At 32.8% G+C, this 25,471-nt stretch overlaps 2 protein-coding genes across 3 annotated transcripts in view; one reads left to right on the top strand and one right to left on the bottom strand.

Moving 5' to 3' along the window:
* Positions 1-7,614: 7,614 nt before the first annotated feature.
* LOC134709371 (uncharacterized) lies at positions 7,615-11,856 on the bottom strand. Of its 2 annotated transcripts, none has more exons than XM_063569539.1 (2): positions 11,769-11,856; positions 7,615-9,546 (listed from the first exon to the last, which is right to left on the bottom strand). In XM_063569539.1, the coding sequence occupies exon 2, from the start codon at positions 9,199-9,201 to the stop codon at positions 7,795-7,797; it is 1,407 nt and encodes a 468-aa protein (XP_063425609.1). In that variant the 5' UTR covers positions 9,202-9,546; positions 11,769-11,856; the 3' UTR covers positions 7,615-7,794. The 2 variants fall into 2 exon arrangements, with proteins under 2 accessions (XP_063425609.1, XP_063425610.1); XM_063569540.1 differs by lacking the exon at positions 11,769-11,856 and adding an exon at positions 11,649-11,729.
* Positions 11,857-11,915: 59 nt separating this feature from the next.
* LOC134711289 (complement C1q-like protein 2) overlaps positions 11,916-25,471 on the top strand; it is a 52,561-nt gene continuing 39,005 nt past the window's right edge. The window contains exon 1 of the mRNA XM_063571818.1: positions 11,916-11,983. The gene's annotated coding sequence lies outside the window, so the exon portion shown is untranslated. The remainder of the gene's footprint in view (positions 11,984-25,471) is intronic.

Below are 25,471 nucleotides of genomic sequence, written 5' to 3'. Positions count from 1 at the left end.
CCTGAAAAGATAGACAAAATAGCTACATATGCTTTTGTACTTCGATAAACCAGAAGATGAAATTACTGAAATATTTTATGAAAGCTTATTTGTAAAGCGCATCAGACGCATATAACTTATAATGTGTTTTGTTTTAAACTGCGTTGATCTCTCTGTTGGTGGAAAGTCTGTCATCGATCATAAACAACTCAGTGGTCAGTTCCAAAGTACACTTTGCAGTGTAATTTCGAGCGGTAATTTGCATCGAGAAAATGTGTGTGTTTATTTTATCTGAAAGACAATACACAAATTATATTCCAATTAACAAGTCATTATATATTTTAGGTCTCTTATAATTTTGTCGAACAATTCCTAATATTTTATTAAAATGTCAGATCTTTAGTTCCACTAAAATTAAACTATATTATTTGCGTCATTAAAATCTAATAAATAATTGGTATCAACTTGCAACTTTTAATATGATACTTGTTTTGTGGACTAAAATAGTTGTACAATTTTTTGTGCGTTTGTTTCGCGCAGATAATTATTCTAAAGCTGTTATCCTAACGCTAGCAACTTTTGTCTGATTGACTTGAATGCTTTGTTTGTACACATATTATATGCTCAAGATTTGTAATTTAGATTGACAACTGCTATCAATAGAAAGGCGGTGCTTCTGCCTTTTTACATTATACTTACACATGATATTGAAAGGTAAGCAATGTTAACAGGTTGCATTTCTTTGTTGACATATTTGTTTGTTTTTATAGTGATCAAGATTATAATGCAAATTTGAAATATTCGAAATACTAAGTATATTCTTATCCCAGGAATATATCAACTTAGCCGTTCTTGGCACAACTTATTGGAAATTTGGACTTCAATATGCTCTTCAACTTCATATACTTGTTTGTCTTTGTAATAATTTTAATTTGAGCGTCATTGATGAGTCTTATGTAGACGAAACTCGCGTCTGGCGTATCATATCCTAAGGCTGGTAACTTTGATACTAGTAACTTTTGACGACTCTATCCCTATTTTTGACATATTTACCTATTATATCTGTTTGTGTTGTTCACACATCGTTGTCAATACAATGAACTAATACTTGACTGACACACAATTAAGAGGCTTAGGTAGCTTTAGAATATAAAAAAGAAGATGTAGTATGATTGCCAATGAGACAACTACCCACAAAAAGACCAAAATGACACAAACATTAACAACACTATAGGTCACCGTACGGCCTTCAACAATGAGCAAAACCCATACCGCATAGTCAGCTATAAAAGGCCCCGATAAGACAATGTAAAACAATTCAAACGAGAAAAATAACGGCCTTATTTATGTAAAAAAATGAACGAAAAACAAATATGCAAGACATAAACAAACGACAACCAATGAATTACAGGCTCCTGACTTGAGACAGGCACATACATAAATAATGTTGCGGGGTTAAAGCATGTTTAAATCATCAGTGTCTACATAAGAAAATCTCTGTACCAGGTCAGGAATATGACAGTTGATATATATCCATTCGTTTGATGTATTTTAGATTTTGATTTTGTCATTTGAAAGGAATTTTCAGTTTCGAATTTTCCTCGGAGTTCAGTATTCTTGTAATCTTATTTTTCTTTAATAAGTCCAAGTAATAACACGTTCTGAGGTCGAGTAATTATAACGTTTATGAGGTCGAATTTTATGATGTACTGATGTAGGCTTCTCCCATAATTTGAGTTCTTATGACAAGCGATCAGCAGGTGTATAATAGTATAATAACAGGTAGAATAACATCAAAATCATACTTTTAATTATGATAAAATTGAGAATGGAAATGGGAAATGTGTCAAAGAGACAACAACCCGACCAAATAAAAAAACAACAGCAGAAGGTCACCAACAGGTCTTCAATGTAGCGAGAAATTCCCGCACCCGGAGGCGCCTTTCAGCTGGCCCCTAAACAAATATATACTAGTTCAGTGATAATGAACGCCATACTAATTTCCAAATTGTACACAAGAAACTAAAATTAAAATAATACAAGACTAACAAAGGCCAGAGGCTCCTGACTTGGGACAGGCGCAAAAATGCGGCGGGGTTAAACATGTTTGTAAGATCTCAACCCTCCCCCTATACCTCTAACCAATGTAGAAAAGTAAACGCATAGCAATACGCACATTAAAATTCAGTTCAAGAGAAGTCCAAGTCTGATGTCAGAAGATGTAACCAAAGAAAATAAACAAAATGACAATAATACATAAATAACAACAGACTACTAGCAGTTAACTGACATATGCAAGCTCCAGTCTTCAATTAAACTGACTGAAAGATTATGATTTCATCATATGAACATCAGGCACAATCCTTCCCGTTAGGGATTTAGTATTATATCATCATAACATATATGAGAAGAACATAACCCGTGTCATGCCAACAACTGTTTTTAGAATAAATGTGTTTAGTTCCGATGCAAATCCCTTATCAGTGACTCAATATTAACGCCAAAATATGCGTTTATACAGCACTTACGGTATTTTCATCGAAGATAAAAGGAAACAATATCATTACTTTCACTTTCTATTGTTGTTTTTTTAAACCTTCTGTAGCAACGAAACAATGCAAAATTCACAGAATCTGAATAAACATATCTAACTCTTATGAAATAATATCGATCTTTTTTCATTACTTCAGTAAATGAACGTGGAAGAAAATTACGTAGTACTTGGTTCATGCCAAAAACAATTATCATAAAAAAGTAGCACAATACACAGTTCAATCTTTTGAGGGACCTCTTTTCTTTGGCATGTTTAATTTTACCAAACTTACCTCTTATGTAAAGGACAATCTTCTGCAGAGAAACTTTGGACTTAAGGTATATGAACTGTTGTGTACCTGGTCGATATGCACATATATATTTATCGTGTTGGTGACGGAAAAAATTATCTCCCTTCCCAAGAAATAACTTTATACGATATTTTACTACGCGTCACTTATTTGTACTCGTTAATGTATTGAAGTGGAGATAAGCTTAAGAGTCATATGATGTATTGTGTTGATTATGATATATCATGCCCCTTTGTATCTTTATTATTTCAACTATTGATGGTAAACAGCTATTTTTCAGAACTTTTTCCTGCATCCATCTGATTTACATAATTTTTTACATAACTAAGTTCGTTTTATATACTATCTCATTTTGACTGGCTCAGCCGAGCATTTCCCCTCTCTGGAAAGGGTTCCATTGCCCAAATTGCCACACTGCGGTTATTGTAGCTTTCCTGTATCTCTAGTAAACCAGTGTGGTAGATGAAAGTGATAGTGCAGACCCCAGCATTTCCGAAATTTATTAGAAGGTATCAAAATCTCATTTAAGCATGTAATTGAGTGAGAGGATTAGTCAGTTGATCTGTTAAGGCATCAATTCTACTATTTTAACCAAGTTCTACAAGTTTCGAAATCAGATTTCCAAATCCGGGAAACATCAAATGCATTTAATCCAGTCTTGTCATATATATATAAACTTTTGACGGTCCACATTTATCAGCTCTTTGTTTTGATTCGGCATATTGACAAACATTTGACCCAAATTTAGTGATGTTTCACAAAATACCAAAAAAATATGCAATAACAAAAAAAAAACCAAAGTATGCAAATTAATCGGTACGAAACAGCTCAACGGTGACTGCTAGCACTAAGCACATAAGTGAAGCACTACGACAGACAATTTCTAAAAAGTACCAACTCTGATGAACCTTAAGCCTAGGAGGCTCGCGGGTAGCAGATTTTCAGAAAAAAATGAAACATTTATTTTTCGTTACACATTTTATCAATTACCTTTAAGTAGTTGTTACTTTATCATATGGTACAAAAATCATTCCAAAAAATCAATACGTGTTAGCCCCAGGTGACTTTTAAAATGTAGATATCATTGAAAAAGCTCCAAATTATCTCCCTTTGGTGCAAAAATGCCATTTTTTGGCAGTAACATAGAAATATCTTCTTTTTTTAGCTCATCGGTGACCTATATTTTGATTGTTCTTTTCGAATAAGCTATACATAGTCTAAATAATTGTAAAATTTAAGCGATTTATGTAATTTAGTTCTTTTTTTATTTCGATATTACCGCTTTTTCTCCTATAAGTTCAACAGAAAAAAAGGACATTAACAAAAATTGTGAGCGTAAATGAACGGTGACCCCATTTTTTATATAATTTTTCTATTAAGTGTAAGATAAAATTCATTTATTGAAAGATGTAGCGAAATTTTATATTAAATTAAAAAAAATGATTTAGACCCCCGAGCCCCCTTAAAACTGATTAATTTGTTGTTACTACAAGTTAAATAAAAAAACTGACATGCCCTTTCCAAGCATTAGGATTTAGTAAATTGCGTAGTGGTACACTTCACCTGAACATAGAAAGAGGATGATAAGCTGATATGGCTAGATATTGACGTGTTAGTAGTCAGCACTACTGTGTTGACATTATACATATCATTGATATGGTCATAATTATAGATAAATTGTTTACACAACTTTTAATCGTTGAAATATTGAGGCTTTTCTACCTCAAGAATAAATTACCTGAATAGCTATATTCGGCAAATTTTAAGGGATTTTAGTCCTCAATACTCTTCAACTTCGTACTTTATTTTGCCTTTTTAACAATTTTTGATTCGAGCGTCACTGATGAGTCTTATGTATATTAAAAGTGCGTCTGGCGCAAATATAAAATTTCAATCCTGGTATCTATGATGACTTTATTTGCAAAAATTAGTTATGCAGTTTGAAAACAAATACTACAGTTTATAAATACCGTTCCCTGTCTTCAAATCAATTGGGCCTCAAAACTTGCCGAAATTTTATCCTTCTTGGCCAAGCATCACTTAATTGATACAGTATTTATTCAAATTTAACCTTTTAACATTGTAAATAAATTCCTATAATCATATTGAATCTGCATGGTCATTCAGATAACCTGTTATTAATCAATGTTGTTTTGTTTTCTTATAATTCATTTATCTATAGGTCTATGATGTATCATATGTCAATTTGTAAAAATGCTTTCGTTGCTATAGTATATATATAATGTTTTCTTTCTGCAATTTAGTATTCATTTATTCATTCACAGATTTAAAACTATATTATATTTAAACTTAATTAATATGAACGAGTTATGCGTTTTTTGAAGTGATAAATAGATGCTAAGTATGTTATTTTATATAATGCCTAAGTTGTCTGACCTGAAACTTTTGCATGTAAGGATATTTATATTAAAAATCATCAAAAATATCAGAATTAAAATAATATACGTCAAACACTGTTTTGTTCTATAAACGAATCATGAGTAGCACTCAGATCAAAATATTAAAAAGGCCATATAAAGTTAGAAGTCGAAGAGCATTGAAAAACCAAAATTTTCATAAGGATTTCGTAAATGCAGCTACGGCAATTTATTTTTGGGTAAAAACAAATTATTTTTCATTTTATATTGATCTCGATATTATTTAAATTCATTTTGATTACGATATGTATAAAATACTGTTTATTTTTCACATAAAATAAAGGTCTTGCAAGACTTTTTACAATACTGTTTATTTTATATTGATGCAATTCTAGTCACTTGAATTATTCAGATTATAAGCTTTATTTGCAGTCATGATTCAGAACAAATATGTGCAAGATGATATTTTCTGAGCTTTCCAGCGAGATACATCGGTGTACACATATATAATTTGAAAACCTCTGTATGGTTACATCGACAACCCTGAGAAATGTGCGATTTCTGGATAGGCTTAACTGCTCTGTTAAAAATTTATATCCTTTTTAATCCTGCATAATAACAGTTTGCCAATCATATTTGGTTAATCACACTGATTTGGTCGATTTCACCAAATGCAACGTAGAAATCTTTTTTTCCAAACCATTACCATCTATTCTATCCCCAATGTAACGTTCTTATTTCTATGGAAAAAAGCCGTCTCTATGGCCGTGCGCGAATCGGAAGTGATATATATAAATTTTCTGTGAGCATACAAACAATCTTTTTGTGCCATTGCGTTGTCTGTTTATTTCAGACTTATGAGTTTGAATGTCCCTGTGGTATTTTTCGCCTCTCTTTTACTCTTAACACAGTTATTCATTATTCTAGAGTTAAAGACAGACTTAGAGAATAAGTTTAACTTGGATTCTTAAAAAGGAATAGTCAAAGTAGATACAAATATCGTGTACTAGAAGGGCAAAATCCGTCTTTTTAGGATAGACAAAACATTTATACCTGAAGAAAATTTTGTTAAATTTAATTAAGATTCTTTTCAGTTTATTACAAAGGGTTTACAATAATTCAGTTTACCCTCCCACAAAATATGTAAAGCTGCATATGTTTTTCACATAATATTGAAATTGTCCTCCAGCATTTAGTTTTTTTTCGATTAATAAGGATAAATCGAATAACCCTAGTAGGAATTTTCAATTTTGACTTACAGTGCGTATTCACAATGTATAAAATTGAGAATGGAAAAGGGAAATGTATCAGAGAGACAACAACCCGACCATAGAGTATGTATATATTTTCATGATACAGCTTTAATGTGTAAAACATTTAATTTTTGTGTCGTCCGCAACAAATAACGCAGGTCATGGGGATGGTAGAACAATGGTTGCGGCTTTTTATTTTAAAAAAGATGAGGAACAAGATGCTTCATACATTATATGCAGATGCATTGTGTAACGTAGTTTCCGTCTACTTTATTTTCATTGTCCATGATTATATTTTCATTGTCCATGATTATATTTTCACTGCTTGAAGAACTATAGTTTTGTTATCACATGCAACTTATTTTGAGTAAAAGCATAATGTCATTTGGTATACGAAGTATTTGCAAGGCCTCGTAGTCAGTTAGACAGGGTTAACATTATTTTGACTTCATTTTATGAATCAGTTTTCACGGTTTAAGTTTCGTGATCCCGTACGCATGTTGGATATTTTCCTTGTAAGGTGTACATGTTATGCTGGCTGGTTTTAGATGATCTCGAATCTTTGTATGGTACATCGCTAAATGTTAAGCTTTAGGGTTTTGTTTTTTTTCTCAGATGTTTTACGAAAAATGTAAAATTATAAATAGCGAAAGGAATAGTTATGAAGTCTACATATCTGTACGGCAGAGTTCATTTTACATTTTCAAATTTTCATAGTTTATTTGTCAATGCTAAGATTTTTTTCAATTTCATATATACTATTTATAATTAAGTCAACTATGTCCAGCGTGTGGAAAGATTGAAAGGTGTACATGTCTGCATGGAAGAATCATCTGACCTTGACCTAATTTGTATGCTTCCTTGGACAAACTTTTATTCTCTGACACTTGTACTATGAGTTACGGACAAACCATGTGCCAATCACATATATAATTGCAGAACGGAACGACAAAGTTATATATCTTGTCAACAACAAGAACATGCACGGTGTAGTTAGGGAAATCAAACTACTTTTAATAGTTTAAAATCAAAACAATGGGCTTATTACAACAAAAATAAAGAGAGTACAATAGAAAATACTTTTATCTCTTCGATGAGTGACAACATTGTGACAAACTTATTTTAATATAAAGAACAGATAAAAAGAAGGAAATGCTAGAATATGTATAAACCGCCTGCATGATAAATTTAAGCTTGAAAACTGAATGGAGTTATTTGTTGGATTTCATGATTTGTAGTCTGCTTTCAATCTTTTGCGACTTTCATTATTTTCATGCTTAAAAAAACTAATAGTTATGCTAAATATAATTTCATATTTAAAATCTGTCATTTTTTTATTGTTCATTTGCAATCGAAAATCAAAACACTTCTATCAGAACCAGAGTTAGAAATGTACAGCTTACTAAATGTCTTGTTGAAAGCAACACTCATTGGTCGGTCAATTCCATCCGCTTTCTTCAACATAATATCATCGATTTTACAGTCTGATGACAGTCGATGTAGGCAATGAGACTCGTAACACGTGACGTAAATATTTCCTTTTGAGTCTAGTGTAATACCCAATGGATTGTATAGTTCACCAAAGTCGTAAGATTCGACGTAAACATTACTTTTTGAATCTAATGTCATTTCTATTGGATTTTCTAGCTCACAATTTGAAATTAAACTTCCATCCAGTTCCAATCTATGAACTTTCTTGTTACCGCTATGTTCACAGCAGTATATAACGTCATCTTTAGCACTAATAAATGGCACGATGGAACGTATAGCACCTGGACCGATTTTAATAGTTTTTAGACATTTCCCTTTCATTTTCTCAATGAAATGCACATTACCACAGCTACCACCGACAATAATGGAATCACGAACAACTGCAATACCATAAATAGAATTGTCCTCAATAACAATTCTAATTTGTCTACCAGGGACCAGGCTTACTATATTGACGAATTGAATAATCTTGACATCAGCCAAACTGATAACTGCTTCTTCTGTGTGTGGTATTATAGCTATACCATATACCCTTTTGAAAATGGTGCACGCTTGAACCTGTTCACATTCCTCCGTGCATGCTGTAATATTATTTTTAAAGGGACTGACCATGTCATTACAAAGAAGTAATCGATTGTCGTCAGTTACAGCTATACATGAAACTCTACTCAAGGTTATGGTATCTTTCTTTTCAAACTCGAACCCTATCGGTACCTTCACTTGTGTTTGTTGTATCTTGGATTGCATATGTTTAGGAGGCTTATATGACACTGAACATGGGGAACAAGTCGGCTTCACTAATCCCATGGAAGTTATGGAAGATATCAAATCTACCTGTTCAAAATCCAAGCCATTCATTTCTAGAGATATAATCGTCTCCTGAAAATTTATTAATTTTTTGGTAATTTCCGGTCTTACTTCATTCAGCAGGGTAAGCAATTGACTTTCGGAACCATGTTTTGAAAGAAAATTGACTCGTTCCCATATGTCTTCTATATTTTTTTCTCTAGTAACTGCCTCAGATAGCCCTATGGATGCTTTTTCATCAAGTTCTCTCGCTTTTATATAAACATCAGATGATAGTTTCTTTTTTAATTTGTCGAGATGCTTATTAATATCTTTTCTGAACTGTGTTATCTTTTGAAGTGTTAAATCCTTGGTCCTTCCTACATTTTTCTTGTTCTTGTTTCTATCTTCTACTAACTCCTTTGTCGACTTCCGTAATGCAGAAATATCTTTACAAATATCATCAAACATGATTGAAGACTTTATTCCTTTTGCCGCGACATCTAGTGGTAGAATCTTTGAACAAGTAAGATTGTATTAGCCATACATGATCGGCATAGTAAGGAATCGTGATCTGAACAGAAAAACTCTAAAGGCAATTCTTCATGATCGTTGCAGACATTTTTCAAATTGAATGCACGAGCAGTTAATGCAGACGCATCAACAACGTTATGCGAAATAGTAAACTTTAGAGCACTATGAGCAGTAGAGCAATCTAAACAAAGTGCATCGTCACAATCTGTGCAAAAATTTGAGGCGTCCGTGGATTTATTCAGTCTAGAACATGGGTCACATATCAACACCTCAGATGCCATCCTGAAACAATAGACTAAATAGTTACATTTAATTTAGATAAACCTGAAGACAAAATTACTAAAACTTGTTAAGAAGCATATTTGAAAAGCGCTTCGGCTCATAAATTTATATATTGTGTTGGTTTTGGTATATATATTAGTACATGAGTATTTACTACTTTTGCTGAAAGATTCCAAAATAAGAATAAAACGTCGCGTATATATATTAGTACATGAGTATTTACTACTTTTGCTGAAATATTCCAAATAAGAATAAAACGTCGATGGGCATTTAATTCGTCACTCATATTCATCTGTGCCAACGTAAAATGATATAGTTGCGCTAAACTATTACCCTTGCACTATCAAACTTTGATTTACGTTATTTATAATCGGTAACTCTAAACGTTATACTTGTTTGATAAGTGAAATAGTTATATAATGTTATGTCATTTTTTTTGCGTATAGATAAATGTTTGATTTTAAATGTGAATACATGTAACTTATTTTTGTTAATGTAACGCGTCTTCTGATTGGCTGACGTTTTTTGGTTTCTCAGCTCATTGACATTAATTTGTCATGTGATCGTGGCGTCATCAACCTTTTTTCATAATTTACTCCGGTTTAAAATGCAATTAAGAATTAAATTATAAGAAATTACTGTAAAATAGCATAAAAATGTGTTGCAAACTTTAAAATAACCCGCTACACGAGTTATTTAGTGTGCACCACATTTTTGATGTTATTCCTTCATAAAACAAATATTGCAGTCATTCCTTAATGAGGTTGATCTCGTTGTACTCATACAATCAATTATAAGTTCCACCCATGACAGCGTTAGGGAGCTACCATTTGATTTTTATTGGGGGGCTAGGATGAAATTTGAAAAAAATATGCAGGACAGGAGTTTTGAGTAAAAAAAAAAGGCAGGATGAGACACTTGCAAAAAAAAAAAAGTCAGGATGACAATTTATGTAAAAAAAGTCAGGATAAACTAAAAAAAAAAACAGGACCGGATAGAGTGAAAAATAAAAAGGCAGGACAGAGTTAATAACTAAAAAAAAATGCAGGACAAAATTTTTCATCCTAGAACCCCCCTTTAAAATCAAATGGTAGCTCCCTTAGATGGATGGGTGTATTTTATGTATCCAAGAAATACCCGTATACACAATTTTAAAGAAAAAGGCATTTAGAAGTCAACATGTGTGCGAAAAACCATACCGATCAGATTTTTCTTGTTATTCCCTATGTCGGTCGGTCGGACGGACGGTCGGTCGGTCGATCGGTCTGTCTGTCCGCCAGTCCGACAAATCCGTTTTCCACACTTTTTGTCTTCATGCTGGCTGTTTATGATTAATTACAGATCAAGTTCGACTTTTGTTCCGGTCTGATGATTTGATTCAAAGTTATGGCCCTTAGATTCGAAAATTCACTAAAATAGTCAGTTTTCAACATATTTTTTTCGTCATGTCTAAATATATTGACTTGATATTTGTTAGATAATGATAGATCATGACAATCAATAGATCAGATAATTGTGTTCACATACAATGATTTTTTTAACGGGAGAGGACTAAAGTACATACACATTGCCATGCAAAACTCACATAATGCTTGTTAACATACAATTTAAAAACTACCCAGTCTATTATCAACGGTTCCTTTATTAGTCCACCTCTGTTTCGTGTTTTTTTCAATTTTGTAGTAAAATGAATTATTGTCATTTTGTTTTATTATCTGATTGCTATACAAGTCATAAGAGACACAGCCAGATTAATAACAAGTGCTAATTTAAGGTCGTATTCAATAGACTGATGCAAGCTCTTCAAATTGTTTGATTTCCTGTTACAATGAAGCGATTAACAGATGTATGAAAAAGTGGAACTATATTAAAATCTCCCATTTAAATTGTGAAGCTTTATAAGTTAGTTGACCGGGATCAATGGAAACAATATAATTACTATCGCAATACATTAAAATACAATTTTTACTTTTTTTTGCCATCTTCAGTGGCAGAAAAAAATATCATCACTACAGATTATTTTTCTAACTGAATAAACATATGTAATTCTTGTCAAATAATGTTATTTCATCATGAACTGAAAGAGGAAGGAAATTACTTACCTGGTACGTGTCGAAAACGATTCACCTATACAATTACCACAGCACACAGCACACAGTTGCATATTTTGAGGGAAATATTTTCTTTAGCATGGTAAACATGGTAAATGTTAGAAAACTTACCTACTATGTATATGTAAATATTCTGCAAAGCTACGTTGGACTGAAGATATATAAAGTGATATCTACCTGGTTAAATCACGGATATATTTGGAAAGGTATAACGGAAGTATTGTTGACGGAACAAATTATATCCCTTCCATAGTTTAACTTGAAAGTTGTTAAAACAAATAACTTTATATTATCAATTGTTATGCGTTAAACTGACCGTTAAACAGGTAATTTATTTTTGCGTTTATATGGGGGGGGGGGGGGGGGGGGGGGACAAATCAGACAAAAAATGTTATGATTCCGGATATTAATTACTTCATTGATCTGTCGCAAAAAATTCCATTAAATGAGTTAAAAATCAGTGTTTATATTTTCACTGTCATTTACGAGAATTAGTATTATTGATAAAAAGGACCATGAAAATTTGAAAATACAAAATAATTGATTTTAATGTATATTTTTACCCAATTTATATTTTAATTTTCAAATTAAAGAGGATAAAAATGATTTTTCCCAAGCAGCAGAATCTAGAATATCAGAAGAAATTTACAAATACGATTTTTTTTCAACTTATTTAATTTGAGTATAGACAAACCTGTGAATATGGAAAAGTCTTAAGGCATGTCAAAAACTGAATAAATAAATTTGTGCATTTTATATTTCATGAAATAGAAACAAAATCCTGTATTTTGAGATAAACCTCTTCTGTTCTCACAGGTTGTTCCAAAGTTAGTTTGGACGATGTTGAAAATGTTCTATCTTTTTATAATAAATTGTTTAGTATTGATTGATATGGAGGAATGGGTGAAGCGTATCAAACATGATTCAGGTGTTTGAATCGATCTGCGAAATTCGACACACAATTGACCTACTGTCGCCTTAATTCTATTATTTTAACCAAGTTCTGCAAGTTTCATATAGGAATATCCAATAACTGGAAACATCAAATGTATTTAATCTATTTTTGCCCTGCTTTAAAACTTTTGAAGGTCCTCATTTGACAGCTCTTTCTAGAAGTAAGTAGGTAAAACTTTGTTTTGATTCGGCAAATTTACAAATATTTGAGCAAGTTTTTGTGGGTTTCTCACCGAATACATATAAATATGCGACAACAAACAAATAAAACAAAGTATGCAAATAAATAGGTACGAATTAGGTCAACTGTGACTGCGAGCACTAAGCACTAAGACGGACTATAAAAGAGGCGATGATTTTCGACTTTAAAATCAAGTCAGTAAATGATACCAATCTATAGTTTTTATTATTTCTAAAAAATATCCATTTCTTATGAACCTTTAAACGGTTAATTTATTGTTTTTTTACAAGTTAAAAAAATGGTGAGGCCCTTGTCGAGCTTTATTAGGATTTATTATACTGCGTAGTAGTACACTTCAGCTTAACATTAAAAGAGGTTGCTCTACAAATATGGCCAGATGTTTACGTGTTTGCAAAAGTTTGTTTTAAGTGTAGAAAACAAATATCACTTTTTGTAAGTACCGCTCGCTGTGTACAGATCAATTGGGCCTAAACAATTGTTGAATTGTATTCTCCTTGGTCAAGCATTACTGAATTACAGTGTTTATTTTTTCAAAGTCTGTTTTTATGCCCAACCTACGATAGAAGAGGGGCCTAATGTTTTTCTAGTGTGTGTCAGTTCGTCCGTTCGTTAGCTCGTTCGTCCGTCTGTCCCGCTTAAGGTTAAATTTTGGTCAAGGTAGTCCAATCAACTTGAAACTTAGAACATATGTTCCCTTCATCTTTCCAATTTTAATGCAAAAAAGATGATTTACCCCAATTTCACGGTCCACTGAACGTAGAAAAAGCGGAGGAACAAGATGCTACTTAAGTGACTGCTTAAGGAACTATAGTTTTGTTGTCGCATGCAACTTTTTATAATAAAAAATAACATATTTGTATTTCGTATACTGGGTATTTGCAAGAACTTGTAGTGACTTAGATAGGGTTACATTATTTTGACCTCATTTTATGGATCAGTACTCATGGTTTAAGGTTCGTTGCCTCGTACGCATGCTGGATATTTTCTTTGGAAAGCGTACATGTTATTCTGGCAGATTTAGATGATCCCAACTCTTTTCGTTGTCCATCGGCAAATGTTAAGTTTTATGGTTTTGTCTTTTTTCTCAGATGTTTAATGAAATATGTAAATTATAATTGGTGAAAAACATTTATTAAAGAAGTCTACATATCTGTATGGTAGAGTTCATCCCACATTGACACATTTTCATAGTTTTTTGGACGATGAGTATTTCTCATATACTTTATATATAAAAAGTCAACGTTATCCAGTGTGTGGAATGATTGCAAGGTGTACAAGGTGTGCATGATTGCCTGGCACAATCGTTTGGCTTTGACCTCATTTTCATGGTTCCTCTGTCAACGTTTAATCCGTGTTTAGGTAAGTTACTCAGACACTTTGATTGATAAGTCGACTTTATTTCATGTATGGACTAATCGGCCCTATACCTCATTTTCACGAATAATTTATAACGATAAGATTATGCGATACTAGAAGCATTAAAAAAAAATTGGATACGTTGTCGTAAAAAAAGTAATCACGATTGATTAGTGAATAAATGCAACAGTAGTATCAGTCTATGGAAGGTGCGATACGATAAAAACTTTTCTTATATCAATGAGCGATATTGTCTTATATCAACGAGTTGCATTGTGGGAAATCTCAGACGAATGTTTACATTTTTATGAAGGAACGAAGATTTCTCGGTATAAAGTAATGATTCTTTTCTTAAACCAGGCTGACATTTAACAAGACATACGTCTGCTGTATAATTTCCATGAATTATTTTAAGTTATACCAAGCAAGATGTATTTAAACGAGAAAATTGAATTGTTGAATAAATGAGACATACATGCACGATTTATCATTTGTAGATGTACAAATTTAATTAATGTCATGTAGCAAATTATGTGGAATGCAATCGAGATGAATTAGATTGTTGGATCAGCCAAAATCGCCTAAAAGTCAAAGATACTGCTATATTTTAAAATATCAATGCGATGTTTGTCTTATATCATAGCGATATTTTTTTAATATCAAAAATTTATGAATGCGATACTTTTCTAATATAACTGCTGTAGTTTTCTAATATAGAATTAATACGGTGATACGTCACAATGCATGTCAAAAGAACCGCAAACATAATTCACAAACTTATTTCATGACCGGCTTAATGTTTGAGGATCAATATCACTAAAATTTCGTTTCTGTACCAAAATTAACGCTTACACGATCTTATCATTTTTAAAATGTTGCTTGACCCTATTAATATTTGAAAGTGTTAACAACCTGTTCAGTCTATTGTTTTGCAATCACATGCTTTAACCGACAAATTCTATTTGAAGTGATGATGCAATGGCGGAATTTGAATGCGGTTGTAAATAGTCTACCGACCTATTCGATTCTAATAAAGGTCCAGTGGCGGATCCGGAGGGGGGGCGGGGGTTGAAACCCCCTTTTTTGGCCGATCAATGCATTTGAATGGGGATATATGGTTGAACCCCCTTTTTCCTGGGTTTGAAACCCACCTTTTAGAAACGACTGAATCCGCCCTTGAGGTCACACTCCTATAGCCTATCCACATTGGTAATATCGAAATAAAAAAAAAATCATTACTTAAAAGAAAAAAAAAACATTCATTCAAACAATCCAATTCAATACAGCAATGCATATTCAAATGGTAAAATAAATATTCCAAACAAATTAAAATGTACAAATGCTGTTGTCCTTTGAAGAAACCAACTGAGTAGCCTCAGACTATAAATTGAACAACTTCAGATCGAACGAAAATCAAAAATCTTGTGAAACAGAAACTGTCTATCAACATGGAAGCTTATTTACAAATTTAGCTATATATTTTGGACCTTGGATTATAGCTCTCCCTCTTTTATATAAGCTTTGGATTTCAAATATTTTGGCAACGAGCATCACTTCAAAGACACTGTATTGTCGAAATGCGTATCTAGTGCATGAAAATTGGGACCGTTAATGTTATTACATGTGTACTTCCACTGGGTCGATGTCTCTGCTGGTGGACTGTCAGTTCCCGGGGGTATCACCAGCCTAGTAGCCAGTTCCTTGGTACTGGTACTGGCATGTAAATACGGATTTTTTGTGTTATTTAAATTTTCTGTAGCAAATTTTTAAAAATTATTATAAATTATGGAATGTATCTCCCTCATGCAAAGCTCTAATTCCTTTCACGGATTTGGCTATACTTTTTGAACCTTTTGAATTATAGCTCTTCATCTTTTATATAAGCTTTGGATTTCAAATATTTTGGCTACGAGTATCGCTGAAGAGACGTGTATTGTCGAAATGCGCATCTGGTGCAGGAAAATTGGTACCGTTAATGTTTTTACATCGCGACAACAGCGAGGACATTCCGCTGTATTGTTGCCAGAGATTTGACCTTAGTTTTTTGACTAGTAACCGATCGTATAAATACGCTTACATTTCTTAGTGCAACATAACAATCCGTATCGCTTGTTATAAATTCATTTTTACAATGAATGCTAAAAAAAATGTTTAGAAAACAAATATATAAGATGTAAACGCCAAGCGCGCGTTTTGTCTACAAAAGACTCATCAGTGACGCTCGAATCCAAATGTGTATACATATTTTCTATATTTTAGAAATAATTCAGGGAAGCCATAGATTGTTGGAAATTTACACATGGATTGGGCCGTGATATTCGAATTTTATCCTGTTGATTTCTCCGAGCTCTTACAAGTGCATTACTTCTTTTTATTATGCATCCAAATAAGAATAATAGTTGTTTTTTTTCAATTGCACTTTTTAAAACAATAAAATCGGCAAAGGGTCTGCAAATAGGTTCCAATGCATGTAGATTTACGCGGAAAGTATATTGTACACCTCTGAGTCTGCGCTTAAGGTAACACGATACCGAATGACGTTACGCCACGAGTTATCGTTCCTGACGTTATCGAATACCGGTTCACACAATCAAGCCAATGCATCAGGTTTTGCAATCACAAAGTGATAAAATTATAAAAAAAATATTGGGTATTTATGTGACATTTTTAACGGTAAAGCCTGAAAAAGTTAACGTAGGCTGAGAAATACACGGGAACTTGATTCGGCAAAAATAAAACGAAAAAAGCAGGTCCCGTGACAGTCTGATTAAAGCCATCCCCAAGTTGCCACTTGCGCATATAAACGCAAGTTGATAGTCGGGCCTGGCTATAGTCAGACTGGTTACAATCAAACGACTGACTAATTATTATTCAAGCGGAAAAAAGAGACTGAAATAGCTAGATCTTGAAATCCTTTAGATTTTATTTTCGTGTTACTTACGCTTGCATCGGAATTTGGTGGTAGTGTGTGTTTTTTTTGTGTGATTTGAGGTGGAAATAATGTACATGTACAAGTTCGGTGACAACACGACTGAAAGAGAATTAACAAAATTGCCTTTTTAGGCCCTGAGGGACATATTGCTCACATACTTAGGCAGCAACCATTTGATTTTCTGAGGGGGAGGGGGGCTATGGATTTTTTTTCTGGACAAACCTTTTTTTTTCGCCTTCGGCGAAAGACAATCTATTTTTTTGGCGACAAGTCGAAAACAAGTTTTTTTCTTTCAATGTTAGCATAACATATAGTTGCAGCTGAGGGTGAAACAAACAATTTTTTTTTCTCAGGGTCAAAAACAAATTATTTTTTTCACCAAAAACTGGAAAAAAAACTTTTTTCCAAGAAAATCCATAGCCTAAAAACTCAAATGGTTGCTGCCTTATCGTCGGGAAAAGCCCGAGGAGTTTCACAGTATTAAAGGAGGTTTTAGAACAAGCATGCAACTTCCATGTAGATCTATATACATGTAAAAAATAACTGTATGCATTTCTTTCTGTGGATAAATATAATATATAAAAAAAAATCATATACATAGATATAGGAAGATGTGGTGTGAGTGCCAATGAGACAACTCTCCATCCAAATAACAATTTAAAAAGTAAACCATTATAGGTTAAAGTACGGCCTTCAACACGGAGCCTTGGCTCACACCGAATAACAAGCTATAAAGGGCCCCAAAATTACTAGTGTAAAACCATTCAAACGGGAAAACCAACGGTCTAATCTATATAAACAAAACGAGAAACGAGAAACACGTATATATTACATAAACAAACGACAACTACTGTACATCAGATTCCTGACTTAGGACAGGTGCAAACATTTGCAGCGGGATTAAACGTTTTAATGGATCCAAACCTTGTATGTATATTGTAATACTAGTATAAAAAGTATTAGCATGAGCTTTAGAAACACGATGGAAAGCGAGACTCGCCGAGCTTTCCACTTGTTTCGAAGCGAGTGCAAAAACCTTTTATAATTCTGACAATGTATATTGCACATAATTTTATATTTTGTTTATATCCTACAATTTACACCCCAAGGCATAGGGTGAATAGGGATAAAAATATGATCACTTGGTCTTCTTCCGACCGGCAGTAAAATGATTCAAAGTGAGGCGTACATTTGGCTGTGCGGGATGTATTATTTATTGTTAACTGCGTCTTGAACATGCATAAAATATTTGCCACTGGATGTAAAGTTACCAGCAATCAATCCTACAATTCAAAATCGCCACTTGAAACTAATAGAGCACGCAACATTATATTGTTTCACCCGTGTTAATTCGACCGTCAATCCCACACTTGATAGTCTTTTTGTTTCAGGTTTTAATTGTGTACCTGTTTTAGAAAGGTGCGCATATCTTCTGGATTTTCTTGTTTTTTTTGTTTATGACAGGTTGCTTAATAAGCCATTTTGATAAATTATAAAGGCCCGCAGCGTACAGACTCCGGGTAACATCTCCTACATGTGGAATTACAAGCTTGAGCTTTTATATTTCGCAGTTTGTTTTAGTTATAAAGAATGCATATATGATCTCTACATTGGCTAGAGGTAAAGGGGAGGATTGGCTCACAGCAAGCACTACGCTATATAGGAACAAAAAAAAAATACTAGTGTTAAACCATTCAAACAGGAAAACCAACGGTCTAATTTGTATACCAAAAGGATATTCAAAAATACAGGTCAGATTTTGTCGAATCAATCTGAACGATAACAGTATGATTCATCTTTGTCACAAGTTAGTTTCATTTTTATCAATAAAGAAAGTCTTACATGCATTACGAGCATATCCGATATATATTATTTCAGTGCGTTCATTATAAAATTGCTAAAAAATAATGTTATATAGTATGTGAACAATAATTTGATACTTAGCAATTTGATTACGATATTGTTTATTTAACCACATCGGTACTGGAAATTTAACATTTTGAAAATGGATGATTGAACCTGGTTTTATAGCGCTTAACCTCTCACGTGTATGACAGTCTCATCAAATTCTGTCATATTTACAACGTTGCGTAAACAAAACAGACATAATGGGTAAAATTGTAAAAATATGGGTACAACAGTCAAATATTGATACTAATAAGTACTAATATTGATATAACAAAAACACCGCTATGATATTTTAAAAGTATCGCATTGATATTTTAAAAGAATCGCATTGCTTATTTATGTATATAAGAAAAACACAGCACTTCAAATTTTACACGGTCATAAACGTTAGCGTTTAGCTAACTTCTGAATGTATATTTAGACTCAATTGTTGTTTATATTTGAACAATAAGTTTAAAAGTTATTATTTACTTAATTTTTCGTCGCCAAAAACAACATTTTCCGCATGAAATGTCTGCATGTTTACAATTGATATTAGACAATATCGCTCATTGATATAAGAAAAGTTTTTATCGATACGCTTCTTCCATAGACTGAGTATATCGCTATTCAAAAGTCATAAATCGATTTAGAGAAAACAAATCCGTGTTTCAGACTAAAATCGAGGAAAACACATCAATTCTTAGAGGAAAACAACGGCATAACATTGAAGTGTAATAAAATCAAACGCCAATGCAACATAGAAACGAACTATTTGGTAACAGTGAAGCAGGCGAGACATGTCAGTGTTTGCACTCTTACTCTTTCGCTGTAAAACATTTTTTATAGGAGATCAATCTACAAAAGGAATGTCATTTTTTTAACAAGGAATTTACTCATTCCTTGGTAACATACCTTGACTTTTTTTTACCTATTAGTGGCCAGCTTAAATTTTTGGTTTTGTTACAACATATTCTTTAATCTCTCTTCAATAATGATGTGAAAAGTGCTGGTTTGACGTGTGAATATGTGTTTATACCGACTTTAAATACGTATAATTCAGTGGTCTAAAAGAAGATTGTTGGTGACATCTTATTTAAGAGCTGTATAAGCTATTGGACATATTTTAAGTGTGTGCAGTTAACAGATAATTGACACCTATACTCGGTAATGCATTGAAATGGACTCAAACTTAAGAGTCAAATAATGTAGAGAGGTGCTCATGATTCTTCCTGAATTCGCGTGATTTACATTCTTTTTTCCATAATTCATCTCATGAGTACTGGCTCTGCCTAACTTGTTCCTTCTTTAGCAAGGGTTCAATTACCCAAAATTACCACAATACAGTAATCATAGTTACAGCCAAATTCCTTTGCCCCTGTCAACCGCGTTTGTGTCGGCTCTTCCAAAAACCTTCCTGTTTTTGTTTGTAAACCAACAAAACAATTGGTTATGTGATTTATTAGAGGGAAGGCTAGCCAGCGTAATCGTTGTCGTATCTAGGTCAAATATTTTAATTGCGAATTTGAAAATAGTGTTATAAGTTAATGAAATATATTTAATGCATGCCAATTTGAAAAATATAATTTTTCTGCAGTAGTCAATAAACGCATGTGCAAAAAATGTTTTTTAATTTCTAGCATGGGTTTATTTACAAAGCGAAAGAAGCACGTCATATTCAAATCAAGTCTTTAATTTGCTTGTTGCACCGATTCTGCAGATCTTGTCTATACAATGAAATTGTTTTCCACTCTGCCACTAGCAAACAAGTAGGTAGTTAAGCTAGCTACAATACAAGGTTTAATCCACCATTTTCGTAATAAAGAAATGCCTGTTTATGTTGGAGATATGACTGTTGATCTATTCGTTTGATGTGTTTGAGCTTTTGATTTTGCCCTTTGTTATTTTTTTTAATATATCGGTATTTTGTAATTTACAGTAAGAAATCTTTAAACTGTAACTGTTAATTTTGAGCAACAGCAAACAAAATGGCATATTGGACATTCTATAGACACAATATTTAAGTACATATTCTAAAATGAAAGACAAGACTATAAATTTTTCCCTAATGATTGCACAACATAATAATATGGTGGGATGTATATATTCCGAGACAGGCCAAAGGAGGTAACCAAATCAATTCAATGTGATGTAGAATACTTACCTAATGCTGAAACACTGCGAAATTCTGGTAAGTGAATGTTTAAGATTTTCAAAAAAGACCTAGTTTGAATTTGATTCAATGAGATTCGATTCCCCTCCCCTCAAATGTATTGATGATATTCCTTTCAAAATACTTAGATATTTGCAAAGTTAACAGCAAATGCCATATTCAGCACACACAAAAAAAAAACGCATTTGGTTGATATGGGATGGACTGAACATTAAAATTTGTCATAAGTGCATGTTTAATTGACTATGACTAAGTTCAGCATCTTGTCATTTGCGTAAAATTTGGAAAATCGTTCTTGTCATATAAACACCTTTAATATATGTAGAAACACTGCATAAAATAGCTTGAAAAGTATATATCAACTAGACAAATCATGTACCCTCCATACACAAATAACCCTAAAAACAAGTGAAACTGCGAGCTACTGCTCACTGATGATACCCCCGCCGCAAGTGGATAATATTAATAGTGTAAAAATATGCAAGTGTTCGGTAAACAGGAAGTTGTCGAGTGATGAATCTGAAAACGCATCACACGGTATAGCTGACTGAGATAAATCCTGATACCAAATTTCAGAAATCCTTGTATTGTTGTTCCTGAGAAAAATGTGACGAAAATTTTCAACTTGGCTATCATGTGTAAAATCATACAAGTGTTCGGTAAACAGGAAGTTGTCAAGTGATCAATCTGAAAACGCATCACACGGTATAGCTGACTGAGATAAATCCTGAAACCAAATTTCAGAAATCCCTGTATTGTAGTTCCTGAGAAAAATGCGACAAAAAATATTAATGGGACGGACGGACTGACTGACGGACTGACGGACTGACGGAAGGACAGACAGAGGTAAAACAGTATACCCCCCTTTTTTTAAAGCGGGGGTATAAAAAGTAAAAAATCTGAAATTAAAATACAAATCGAAAATCGAATAACATATTATTATTAGCATATGTAATGTACAAAGAGTATGCATTAGTATATCAGTTGTAGTCTGAAAATTGTAAGATGAGTAAGACGAACTAACCATGTACTCTACAAAAACGTACGACAAAGTTCACCAACTTGTCAATTTTAAACAGTGAGAAATATCAAAATCCTGATAATAATTCACGGCTGTAGTTTCGAAAAAAGACTTATTGTTACTTCCGACACGGTACACATACTATTTATAATAAGTTTTTTTTTTAACTGGGTCATTTCTATTTCTGGAGAAAATCTGTCAGCTCAGTGGTCAGTACCAAAGTACACATTGCAGTGTAAGTTCACGCGGTTATTTGCATCGAAAAAAATTTGTGTATTTATTTTATCTGAAAAGTAAAAACACAAAATTACTGAACTCCGAGGAAAGTTCAAAAAGGAAAGTCCCAAATCAAATAGCAAAATCAGAAGTTCAAAAACATCATAAGAAAGAATAACAACTGTCATATTCCTGACGTATGTAGAAAATGGTGGATTGAACATGGTTTTATAGCAAGCTAAACCTCTTACTTGAATGACAGTCTCATCAAATTCCATTACATTGTCAACGTTGCGTGAACATAACAAACAAACACAATAGGTACAAATGTCAGAAGAAGAGATATAGCAGTTAACATTGTGTTATCTTAATCACTAAAAAAACAACAAATGTAACGAAAAAGCACAAAAAGGCATACTAGTACATCAAATTTAACATCCTCATTTTGCTTATATTATATAAAAAACAATATGTAAAGTAAAATTCTATCTGGATGAAATATCAACCGGTACTTCACATACTTACTTAATATATGGAATGGACAAGATCTACTGTTAAATATTATCCATTAGAAGTTTATCCTTTGGATAAAACCTATTCCTGAAACACCAAGACTGGAAAAAAATTGATGTGACAAATTCTCCCCTGGATAAAATATCACAGAGGTACAAATTGTGGAGTGAAATAGTTGTACAATGGTTTGTGTGGTTTTTTGTTACGCGCAAATAATAATTTTAAAGCTCTTATCCTAGCGCTAGCAAGTTTAGTTTGGTTGACTTGCTTGCTTTGTTTGTACAAAATATGAACTCAAGTTTTGTAATTCAGTTTTACACACATTATCAATAGATAGACAGGGCTCAACTTTTATACATAATAACATATAAATGTTGTTGCAAGATTAGCAATGTTTACAAGTTGTGTGTTCTTTGTTGACATATTTGTTTATTTTTACAGTGCGTAAGACTATAACGCAATGTTGACCGTTGTAGCCCTATATATGTCTGTTTGTCTTGTTCACTCATCGTTGTCAATATAATGAACTTTTACGCGACTGGCACACAATTTAGAATTTTAACTTGCTATAATCATCCATTTTCTACGTAAGAAAACGCCTGTTACAAGTCAGGAATATGACAGTTGTTGTCCATGTCTTGCAGCTTTTGATTTTGCATTTTGATAAGAAACTTTCCGTTCGGAGTTCAGTATTCCTGTTATCTCACTTTCCGTAATAAGTCCAAGTAGACGTAGCCAGACTAATGACAAGTTCTGATGTCGAATAATAACGTTTATGGGTTCGAATTTTATGCACTGATGTTGGATCATACCATTATTAAATTTTTCAGCGATCAGGAGGTGTATAGTATAGAAGAGTAACACCAAAATCGAGCTTTTAAAGTATGAAGCTTTTTACAATATCAGTTATTTTCATCAAAAATTTAAGAAACCATATAATTGAATTACTATCACAATACTAGCAATTAAATTCGGTTTTATTTTCTTTATTTTGACACCTTCTGTAGCATCGAAAAAATCCAACGCTCCCTTTTTTTCTAATTGAATTAACATATATTAAACTCAAATGAATTAATGTTGATCAATACTATAGTTAATAGTGGAGCGGTGGAGAGGACAATTTCAGAAATTTAAATTCCCTAAATACCTCATGGATTTTTAATAGCTCATTGGAAAGCTGAAATCGTGTACTTTTTGAAAATATGTGTTGTCAATATGAAAGCTGGTACCATTATGCCGAAAATCAAGGTCAAAGGTCATCACTTAAAATATTAATATTTTCATCTCGAGAAACAATACCATTGATACTTTTCAAAATTAATAATCTATTCAATAAATTAAATGAGTATTAATATGTATCAATGCGTCAGTTCATACAAATTTTTTTTTTTTTATTTGGACTTGACGTCAAAACAACGTTATATTTAACTTTTTTGAAGGTAGTCAGTGGTATACAAATTTTAAAGCCTAATAAAAACCAGTAGTATAATAACCTTGATATTTCACCTCAACAAATAGCATTTCTTGAACACTTTATGATAAAAGTTTTTAAAAGAGTATTCGAAATGCATAGTTTATAAATCAAACAATAAAAATTTTGCAACCGTGCTAAATTTCCTTTCAGTTTTCAAGGATTAGATATGTCACTGAGTTTTCCTTAAATGAACTTTTTCAATACAAGATACCTTTTGATATAACTATTATTGGAATGGTAAACTACACAATGAGAGCAAGCATTTTGAGGCAATTATTCAAACATTAAGACATGAACGTTTTGGTACTAGTATCTATAATGAGTTTAATTTCATAAAAAATAAAACGTGGAAAAAAACATAGCAAACCAAAAAAAAAAGCTATCAATATTGTAACAAGAACTATTTTCATGATATTTCATCCGTGTCATCAGCTATGTCATCGGATACTGGACATTATTACAATATTGAAAACAACACGTTATTAATTTCTTGCGTCCGAAGCGCTTTTCTGGATTTACCTTCATCAGGAACGCTCAAAGCCAAACATTTGAAATCCAAAGATGTATAAGTACCGAAACCGTTGAAGAGCTATATATAAAAAATACCTAAAATAAATAGCCAAATTCATCTAAAGCCAACTTTGCCTGAGGGAGTTGAAACCTTAGTACAACTTTCTACATTTTGGCAGAAACATAAATTAGTGCATGGAAGACCATGCTCCTTGCAAACACATGCTTCCTGGCATGTTTGTTTCCCTTACACGAACAAATAAGATCTTGTAGAAAGTCTGATGCCATTTGTCCCTCAAAGCAAACTGGCCCTTACTTGTCATTTTATGCAGTTTTCCTACCAAAAGCACATGGGGAACCATTATTCGGGTTGGCAAAATATGCCGACACCCAAACTTTGCTTTGCCACATTGCACGCAGTACGTGTTGCTTAAATACGGATTCACATGGCGGAAGCTTTATAAGACTTTTATCTTTATTGATGTCTCAGAAAATTTAAATGGTTGTGATATTTCTTAAATTTGTAATTTGAGTCGTATAAAGCAGCAACTACCGCACTATCAACATCATCGTGTG

The sequence above is a fragment of the Mytilus trossulus genome, chromosome 3 (genome assembly GCF_036588685.1).
Source record: "Mytilus trossulus isolate FHL-02 chromosome 3, PNRI_Mtr1.1.1.hap1, whole genome shotgun sequence".
NCBI classification, from domain to species: Eukaryota; Metazoa; Mollusca; class Bivalvia; order Mytilida; family Mytilidae; genus Mytilus; species Mytilus trossulus.
Note: the sequence above shows the minus strand (reverse complement) of the source record. Positions and strands in the feature narration are given on the sequence as shown.